The sequence below is a fragment of the Arachis hypogaea genome, chromosome 1 (assembly GCF_003086295.3).
Source record: "Arachis hypogaea cultivar Tifrunner chromosome 1, arahy.Tifrunner.gnm2.J5K5, whole genome shotgun sequence".
Classification (NCBI taxonomy): domain Eukaryota; kingdom Viridiplantae; phylum Streptophyta; class Magnoliopsida; order Fabales; family Fabaceae; genus Arachis; species Arachis hypogaea.
Genome location: NC_092036.1, coordinates 75093295 through 75103932, shown reverse-complemented (window position 1 = coordinate 75103932; position 10638 = coordinate 75093295). Strand labels below are relative to the sequence as shown.

The following is a 10638-nucleotide window of genomic DNA, read 5'->3' as shown; positions in this document are numbered from 1 at the left end:
TGGTTCAAATCTCAACCTTCCCAAGCCCCAATCGTCAAGCCTCACAGCTCACATCTCCAATCAAATGACTCAATAGCTGGGAAGACTACTCCAGGAACCAGTCATGATGCGATTTCTGAAGAGACGATGGCAGCTGTAAATTCAACCACAGCATCACGACTTCTGAAATTTGTGCCAACACCCGGCTACCGGCCTCCAGGACTTAGGCCTCCTAGGCAGGGGTGACAATTATAATAGGCATTTAGATATGTGATACTATTATTTTGGTATTTTGAGACTTTACTTTGAAGAATACAATTATGTCAACAAATGTTTTGCTGTTATTTTGGTATTTTGGTTTTTACAAATGTCTATGTTTTGATTAGGGCCATGTTGCCTCTACAATGATATTATCACTGTGAACATATGAGTTACATCTTTCTTGACAATATGAATATAATAGTACTTTTTGCTATGCTTTACAAGGTTTACTTTAATCTATGTTACATGCACAAATATTTGCTGCTCTAATTTGCATTAAGTTCAGCTAACAAACCTTAAACACTCATCATAATAATTCATCTTCATATAACTTACATCCTAAAAGTTTACATTTCCAATCTCATCTTGCCACACGGTTCTTAGATACCCTAAAGTTATTCATTAGTTTGCATACATAGTTGTCCTAAATAAATAGGCAACCATAACCCCAATAAAAAATACAAAAATACTACAACCTAACCCCAAGCATCTACTTTTACCCATTTTTTTATGCTCTTTTCCAATTGATTTTCTAATCCAATCAACCTCATTTCTAACTCTTCCACTTTGTCATCCACTGCATCATTAAGGCCTTCAAATCACTGCTGGTTCTTCTGCAATACCCCTTTTGATGTTGTCTTCAAAAAATGCTCATTAAAGGAAGAGACATAATCATCTAGCCATACAAAAAATGAGCAACATCCTTCTGCAGTCTACATATAGACAGATACAAAAAGGTTAACACCATTAACAGACCTGGAACTAAATATAGAATTTTTGTACATTCAACAAAAAATTTTACATGAACATACCTTGAATTTAGGGCACCGTAAGAATAACCTATTTGGATTACTTTTGGTCCCAGACATGAACAGAACAGCATCAGACCCGCAACAGCATTTTGGGGAGACCCATCTCTTCTTCCTTCTACTTACAATTCTCTCATTAGAGTTCATGCTATAACTCCAACTATCACCAGCTCGCAGGTTGGAGGATGCACAACGTTCTCCACTTCCAACCATGGTCTCCTAGGGTTTCTTGTTTAGACTGTGAATACTTTGTGTAGAGGTTGGAGAATGAAATGATGAAGGAAACATTTGCTTCTTATTAACCTAGCAACGACGTCGTTTTTTAATGTGACAGGGGGAGAAATCGACCCCTGTCCATTCCCACTTATCCACCTTGGCACTTCACACTGGGTTAACTGACAGATCAGCGCCGGTAACCGACACATAAGCTTTTTCCGTCATATATGGACGTGGGATACATGGGAGGGGGCGCGATGAGTGATTTTTTGCATAGACAGGGACCGGTATGGATTAGTTTTTTAGTGAGGGATCGCTTTGTCCTAATTGGAAATGGACAGGGATCGGGATGGGTGTTTACTCTAAAAATAAGGATTAAGTATTGATTTTGTCCTTAAGATCGGATGCAAAAATCAAAATCATCTCCGACTTTTTTTGTTATTAAAATCATCCTAAATGTTTTAAAACGTTATAAAATCGTCCTTTTCTACTTTAATTTTATTTTTTTTTTACCAAATGACCCTTAATAATTAATATAAATAATAAAAATAATATTAAAAAATAAAAACAAAACCCCTTCCCCCACCTGCACCCCACTCCGTGTCTCTTCCCTTTCTTCTCTCCCCATCCCATTCTTCATACCCCCTTCTCAGTGCACCCCACTCCGTATCTTTTCTTCCCATTCTCTATGCATGCCACCAATGGACTCACCATACTGCCTCAACCATAACTCACCACTAATTCTTTACCTTCACCTCTTTGACCCAACCCATATTCCTCACGCCCACTGATGATTAGATTTTTGACGGTTTAGAATTTTCCAAATGAAATCTCGTCGAAGTATAGTCTCTAAACCAACAATAATCCTCTCATACAAAAATTTGTTTGTCACAAGTACAAACCTCTAAAATTAATAACCGAAGTATTTAAACCTCGGGTCGTCTCTCAAAGGACTTGCAGGGTAGTGTTCTTATTATTGGTTATGGACTTGTTTATTTTTGGGGTTTTGGATGAGGAATGTGAATAGTAAATGGTAATGAAATTGTATTAACAAAATGGTCTTGGCAAGGTTTGGTTGTCAAGGGTCTTCATCATTATCACTAGCCACAAGTATGGTAGTTGCAAGGATTAATCTTACTAAGTCATCCTTTAATCAAGTAGCAAAGGAAAGTCAAGTGAGTAATATCAATCCTAATAGTCCATAAGTCCTAGCTTTCCACTAATTGGATTAATGAAGGCTAGAGTTAATGGCTATCAACTATCAATCAATTGGACACTAGAAACTCAAGAAATCCTAAGTCACCTTCTCAAGCCAAGAACATATAATTCTACTCTAACATCCTCTCAAGCATTTCATCAAACACTTGGAGGGTAATGAAAGGAAGCATTTTTTTATTTGTAAGAATAAAAGGAATCAACAACTAACAATTACAAAGAATTAACAAAACAACAATCAACAACATCACAATCACATGAATTATCTCAAATTGCATTATTAAAAGAGAACAAAAGAACAAAAATATCTCAATTACAAAACCTAGAAACAAAATAAGAGAAATTACAACAAGAGGATAGGGATAGAAAGAAGAACCAAAGTGTAGCAATCATCAATTGAAGGTAGAAGTAGAAGGAGACTTGAATTAAACCTAGAACTATGAGATCCTAATCTAACCCTAATTCCTAATCCTAATTCTAGAGAAAAGAGAGAGCTTCTCTCTCTAACTCTAACTACTTCTAAAACTAAACTATGGCTAATGATCAAAAGTATGTTGATTCCTCTTCAATCCTTGGCTTAAATAGCATCAGAAATGAGTTGGATTGTTGGGCCCACAAGGCTTCTAAAATCGCTGGCCACGTGTTGCATGAAGTGGGTCATGTGCCACCATCGGCGCGTCCACGTACCGTGCGCGTGCACACCCCTATGCACGATGCAATTATGGAAAATCTTATATCATTTCGAAGCCCCGGATGTTAGCTTTCCAACCCAACTGGAACCGCATCATTTGGACCTCTGTAGCTCAAGTTATGGTCAATTAAGTGCGAAGAGGTCAGGCTTGACAGCTTTTTGGTTCCATCATTTCTTCATGAGTTCTCCAACTTTACATGCTTTTTCTTCATTCCCTTAATCCAATCTTTGCCTCCTAAATCTGAAATCACTTAACAAACATATCAAGGAATCTAATGGAATCAAGGTAAATTACATTTATCTATTTTAAGACCTAAAAAGCATGTTTTCACTCTTAAGCACAATTAAAGGAGAATATACAAAACCATGCTATTTCATTGAATAAATGTGGGTAAAAGGTGATAAAATCCCCTAAAATCAATACAAGATAAACCCTACAAATGGGTTTTATGAACCTCCCCACACTTAAACCAAGCATGTCCTCATGCTTAAGCCAAGAGAAAGCAAAGGGCATCAATATTTATTCAATGTAAATAAACTATATATGCAACCTAAACTATATGAATGCAACTAGATGCAAAATGATTCTACCTACTTGGTTAAAAATAAATCAATCCTCCAAGAGCATGTATAAACGGGTAGGGCTAAGGTCATATGACAATTCATGAATCCTACAAATTTTAGTATAAAAATTGAAGTTCAAGTAGACTTGCAAGAAGGGCGCTCATGAAAGCCGGGAATCAAGGAGTCGAGCATCGAACCTTCACCGGAAGTGTTTGCACTCTAGTCGCTCAAGTGTGTAGGGTCAATTCTCTCAATTCTCCTCTAATCATGCTTTCCAAAATTTGTTTTTCATCTAACAATCAACAATTATTTCATGCATGCATACAATTATCATGAGGTCTTATTCTTTGGTTGTAATGTGGCCAGGGTCAAGGTAGGATTGTATATGGTTAAGTGGACTAAATATTTGAATCTTTGATTAACCTAGACTTTTCCACCTAACCTATATAATGACCTAATACAATTAAAAGCTAACCTAACTACCCATAATTCTCACTTTTTCACATACTCATGCATTTTCTTTTTCATTTCACAATACTTATGCATTGACTCTTATTGGACTTCACTTTGGGGCATTTTGTCCCCTTTGTATTTCTTTCTTTTTCTTCTTTTTCTTTCTTTTTCTATATTTTTTTCTTTTCTTTTCCATATTATTTTTCTTTTTCTTTTGTTTTTCTCATTTTTTTCTTTCTATATACAAGAGCATCAATGCATAAGGTCTATACATTTGATCAATACATGAGCATGTACCCAATTCCCAATATTTTCAATAAAAATACAAAACTACCCTTTTATTCACCCAATGTCCCAAGGTTCCCACACTTGAATGATACTCACACACACTTGCCTAAGCTAGTCAAAGATCCAAATTAAGGACATTTATTATTTTCCGCTTTAGGCTTGTAATGTGCTAAATTAAGAACAAAGTGGGTTAATCGTAGGCTCAAATTTGGCTAACAAAGGATGATAAAAGGTAAGGCTATTTGGGTAAGTGAGCTAATGAAGTGATGACCTCAATCATATAAATTCATGAATACACAAAATAATAGACATAAAGAATCAAACAAATCAAAGATTACAACCATAGAAAGAGAATAATGCACACAAGAAGGATGATAAGTGGTTATAAGATGTAACCACGCAATTAGGCTCAAATCTCACAAGCTTGTGTTCTTAGCTCAAAAACCATGTTCCAAAATAAATTCTTTCAAGCAAGTTCCACAAATTTTCTTTTTCAAATTGGTAGGGTGCCCTAAAACATTTTCTTGGAAAGAAAATCATCACCCTAACCAAGTAGTCCTAATAAGAAAGAAGTGGTAAAAATATGTATAAATTCTAACTGACATGCAACCTATCATGCAATGCAATAGCTAATCTAACAAAGAAAATAAAAAATTTGGTGTTGAAAAGGAAATTTTTACCCATGGAGATCGGTCGAACGACCTCCCCACACTTGAAGATTGCACCGTCCTCGGTGCATGCAAAGAAGAGCAAGGTGGATGGGTTGTTACAATTGATGAGCTTCTTCAAAAGGTTGTGCGGATGACTTGTTTGTTGCCCCATTTAGAAATTTTTCCTTTCTCCCTTCTTGGTGGCCAACCTAGAAGGAAAGAAAAGGAAAGAAAATTAAGCCTATAACAAAGATATCAAGGCAATTAGAACATAGGCGGGGGCTAATGCCAAATAAGAGTATGATTCCCTACTACATGGTAGCTACAACATGTGAGTGAGAAATCAATATAAGCAAAAGGCATATTAACTGATACTTGATGCAAGAGTAAAGTTAAAGCATGGAGAGTATATTGAGCATCAAGATCAAATAAGAATTGACACAAACAACATTAGTGATATGCATGAAAGCATTTAATTCTATCCTAACTCAATGATGAAGCGGTACAAGAAAAAAAGACAAAGGGTAATGAATTAGGAAGGACTAAAGCACTAATCTTGTGTGTGGACAAATATTACAATTAATGTAACAAGTCATGAAGCACCAAAACAAATGCAAGAAATTCTCAACAATTGAGTGAGAGAATTCAACACCATTATTAAAATGAGAAATTTAGAAAATAAAATGAGGACAAATTATAGAAACAAAATTAAAATGCAAAGAATAAAAGTATGCAAATGTAATAGACAAAAGGAAATGGAAGAAGAGAAATTTTTTTTTTATATTTTTAATTTTTTTTATTTTTTTAGTATTTTATTTATTTATTTATTTATTATTATTATTATTATATTTTTTTATTATTAAATTTTTTTTCTTTTTTTTTTATATTAAAAGAGAAAAGAAAAAATATCTTTCAAGAGAGGAAGAAGAAAAAAAATGAGAAAGAAAGAAGAAGAGAAGAGGAAAGAAGGAGAAAGGAGGAAGGAGAAAAGCAGGGAGCAAATCCGCGCGCGCACACAGCGCGCTTACGCGTGGATGAGGTTGCGACAATCCGCACGCGCGCGCACAGCGCTCACGCGTGGATGCAGCAGGGACGATCCGCGCGCGCACACAGCGCGCTTACGCGTGGATGAGCTTGTGCTCCCAGCACAATGCTGGCACAACCGCGCACAACTCTCTGGTTTTTGGACCAGAAGTTGCGGAAGTGCAATGTGCGCGCGCGCGCACAGCGTGCTAGCGCGTCGATGGCCGTTTTTTTTTTGCCCAAAAAGCAGAAAAAATGCCCAAGAGCACCCTATAATGTCTAAAACTCTTCTTTATTCAATCAAATATCAAACAATTCACAAAAATGCAATTTGATTTTAGGATTTATTCATCTACTACCAACAACCAATCTTTACAAACAAATCAATATGAAATAAAAATCTACCTACAATGGCAACTCAAATCACTTATTAAACAAAACTAAAAGAGGATGGAAAGAGTTTACCATGGTGGGGTGTCTCCCACCTAGCACTTTTAGTTTAAGTCCTTAAGTTGGACATTTTGAGGAGCTTATTGTCATGGTGGCTTATGTTTGTACTCATCCTTGAATCTCCAAGGATCTTTGCTTCTCAATTGGTTGACAGAATTTCCAACCATCTTCACCAAACTTGGGTGAGGTTCTCCCCAAGATGAGTTCCCAAAATTGGTCTTCATGTTGTGATCCGGGATCCCATATCTTATTTTCACACCCATCTTCTAGTTGATCATCATGATTCAACTTGGGTGGTAGGCATATAGAATTCTCCTTTATGCACCAAATTCTCCTTCTAGACCCATACAATTTAACATTCCTCCAACCATAGTATTTATGCCTTGAGGGTTTAACCTTAATGAGCCTAACATTCTTTTTCCAACCATTACACCACTCCCTCTTACTCTTAACTCCACAAAGAGCTCTAAGTTGACCATCATTTTCAATCAACCCATATTCAAGTGAGAAAGTGAAGCTTAGGGATAGAAATTTTACCCACTTGAATGTTATGTTAGGTGATGGTGGCTTGGGAAGGGGGACCTCCCCACACTTAGCCATTGCGATGTCTACGCTCTTGTGCTCTTCCCTTGTAACTTCCACCTCTTGATAACTTATATCAACTTCAACCTCTTCCTCTTGGTAGCTTCTTTCCAATTTAATATTTTCTTCATGACTTACCAAGGGTATGGGGGGTGAGGTATCTTCTTCCTTACCCTCTATGTCAAGCTCAATGGGAGGGGATTCAATTGTGGATAGGAACTCATCAATAATTGAATCCATCTCTTGATCAACCTCTTCAAAGTCTTCAACCATGATATGCTTTGGAGGTTGCGCACCCTCCTCAACATCATTGTCAAGCTTCTTGGAAGAGTTTTCCATGATGCTACATTCCCATGGACTCTCAACGTCTCCTAAATCTTCAACCACTTCTTCCTTTTCTTCAATAACCATAGGCTCCTCCAATTGCTCTAATACAAAATAGCCTCCCTCATTTTCCACCGGGTTTTCCAATCTCTCCTTCATGCTATGATCTTCAATGGATTCTTCACATGTGGCCACGGAAGCACCTTGAGTGTTCAAAAATTTGTAGGCTAAGGTAGACACTACCTTGGTCAAGTTAGTCACAAACTCTAGGGTGTTCCTTTGCATATCCGCTTGTCCTTGAAGTAGCAATGTGAGAGAGTCATCTATTGGGGCTTGGGGTGGATAAGAGGGTTCATTATTTTGGAGAGAGGGTTTATAGTAGGAAGGTGGTTCTTCTTGGTAAGGGTATGGAGATGGTGTGCATTGAGGTGGTTCTTGAGAGTAATTGTGTTGGAATGGTGGTGGTTCCATGTATGGTTCATATGGCTCATAAGGTGGTGGGTATGGTGGATAAGGATTGGGGTCATATGGAGGGTTTTGGTGATATGGGGCTTGTGAGTAAGGTGGTTCAAAATCATGTTGAGGGGGTGGTTCATAGGCATGTGGTAGTGGTTGTTGACAATCACAATAAGGGTTACCACATCCATTAGATTGATATGCATTAGGATAAGAGTTATACCCATAAGGAGTTGGAGGTTGTTGCCAAGAAGGTTGATCAATCCCTTGAGGCTCTTTCCATCTTTGGTTGTGCCCAAATCCTTGATGCATATTACCATTGTAGTTCCCATTTCTTACAACATAATTTGAGCCAAACTCATAGCCAAAGTGAGGATGAGAATTCATAATAGCAAAGAAAACAAAAATTAACAAAGATAAGCAACGAAGTCCTAAACCTAACAAAAACTAACAAACAAGCAAAAGACAAACATATTCACAATATTCACAATAACCAATAATGTAACACCATTGCAAGTCCCCGGCAACGGCGCCATTTTGATTATTAGATTTTTGACGGTTTAGAATTTTCCAAATGAAATCTCGTCAAAGTATAGTCTCTAAACCAACAATAATCCTCTCATACAAAAATTTGTTTGTCACAAGTACAAACCCCTAAAATTAATAACCGAAGTATTTAAACCTTGGGTCGTCTCTCAAAGGACTTGCAGGGTAGTGTTCTTGTTATTGGTTATGGACTTGTTTATTTTGGGGTTTTGGATGAGGAATGTGAATAGTAAATGGTAATGAAATTGTATTAACAAAATGGTCTTGGCAAGGTTTGGTTGTCAAGGGTCTTCATCATTATCACTAGCCACAAGTATGGTAGTTGCAAGGATTAATCTCACTAAGTCATCCTTTAATCAAGTAGCAAAGGAAAGTCAAGTGAGTAATATCAATCCTAATAGTCCATAAGTCCTAGCTTTCCACTAATTGGATTAATGAAGGCTAGAGTTAATAGCTATCAACTATCAATCAATTGGACACTAGAAACTCAAGAAATTCTAAGTCACCTTCTCAAGCCAAGAACATAGAATTCTACTCTAACATCCTCTCAAGCATTTCATCAAACACTTGGAGGGTAATGAAAGGAAGCATTTTTATTTGTAAGAATAAAAGGAATCAACAACTAACAATTACAAAGAATTAACAAAACAACAATCAACAACATCACAATCACATGAATTATCTCAAATTGCATTATTAAAAGAGAACAAAAGAACAAAAATATCTCAATTACAAAACCTAGAAACAAAATAAGAGAAATTACAACAAGAGGATAGGGATAGAAAGAAGAACCAAAGTGTAGCAATCATCAATTGAAGGTAGAAGTAGAAGGAGACTTGAATTAAACCTAGAACTATGAGATCCTAATCTAACCCTAATTTCTAATCCTAATTCTAGAGAGAAGAGAGAGCTTCTCTCTCTAACTCTAACTACTTCTAAAACTAAACTATGGCTAATGATCAAAAGTATGTTGATTCCTCTTCAATCCTTGGCTTAAATAGCATCAGAAATGAGTTGGATTGGGCCCACAAGACTTCTAAAATCGCTGGCCACGTGTTGCATTAAGTGGGTCATGTGCCACCATCGGCGCGTCCGCGTACCATGCACGTGCGTGCCCCTATGCGCGATGCAACTATGGAAAATCTTATATCGTTTCGAAGCCCCGGATGTTAGCTTTCCAACCCAACTGGAACCGCATCATTTGGACCTCTGTAGCTCAAGTTATGGTCAATTAAGTGCGAAGAGGTCAGGCTTGACAGCTTTTTGGTTCCATCATTTCTTCATGAGTTCTCCAACTTTACATGCTTTTTCTTCATTCCCTTAATCCAATCTTTGCCTCCTAAATCTGAAATCACTTAACAAACATATCAAGGCATCTAATGGAATCAAGGTAAATTACATTTATCTATTTTAAGACCTAAAAAGCATGTTTTCACTCTTAAGCACAATTAAAGGAGAATATACAAAACCATGCTATTTCATTGAATAAATGTGGGTAAAAGGTGATAAAATCTCCTAAAATCAATACAAGATAAACCCTACAAATGGGGTTTATCACCCACTACCGTTACAAGACACTCTTTCGTGACGACGCCATTTCTAAGCCGTTAACCGAAACGCTCTTTACGAGGGACATCCGGCCTTCTCCTCCGAAGGTATATTCCCGCGGCGAGTTCTCTCTCGACCAGGCAGTTGATGCCTTCGACAACAACGGTTGGTGGTCCGGCGAGATCACTGGCAGGCTTGGACCTCACCATTACTATGTTTATTTCCGTACATCCAATGAAGAGATCGCTTACCCTTCTAATAAGATTAAGGTTCACCATGAGTGGGTTAACGGCGACTGGATTCTCTCCCAAAGAGAGCAGCCACAGCCACAGCCATTGAGAATTAGCAACAACAGCTAGGTTAACAATTCAATTGACTGCGTTGATCCACCGGTTAATAATTCTTGGTAAATCAGATCTACTGAAGAAAAAATACTGAAAGAAAAGGAAAGAAAAGGAAGTAGAAGTTATATAAGTATCGTTAGTATTTGTTAATTTTTTAGGGTGTTCTTTCAAAGATTTTCGTTTATAGGTGAAGGACTGAATTGTTTCTTCGATTTGAAATCATGGACGGAGAGTTTTTT

At 37.1% G+C, this 10638-nt stretch overlaps 1 protein-coding gene across 1 annotated transcript; it reads left to right on the top strand.

Annotated features, from left to right (window-relative positions):
* Positions 1-10051: 10051 nt before the first annotated feature.
* Positions 10052-10414, top strand: LOC140183618 (protein AGENET DOMAIN (AGD)-CONTAINING P1-like). Its single transcript, XM_072232081.1, has one exon. The coding sequence runs from the start codon at positions 10052-10054 to the stop codon at positions 10412-10414; it is 363 nt and encodes a 120-aa protein (XP_072088182.1).
* The last annotated feature ends 224 nt before the right edge of the window (positions 10415-10638 follow it).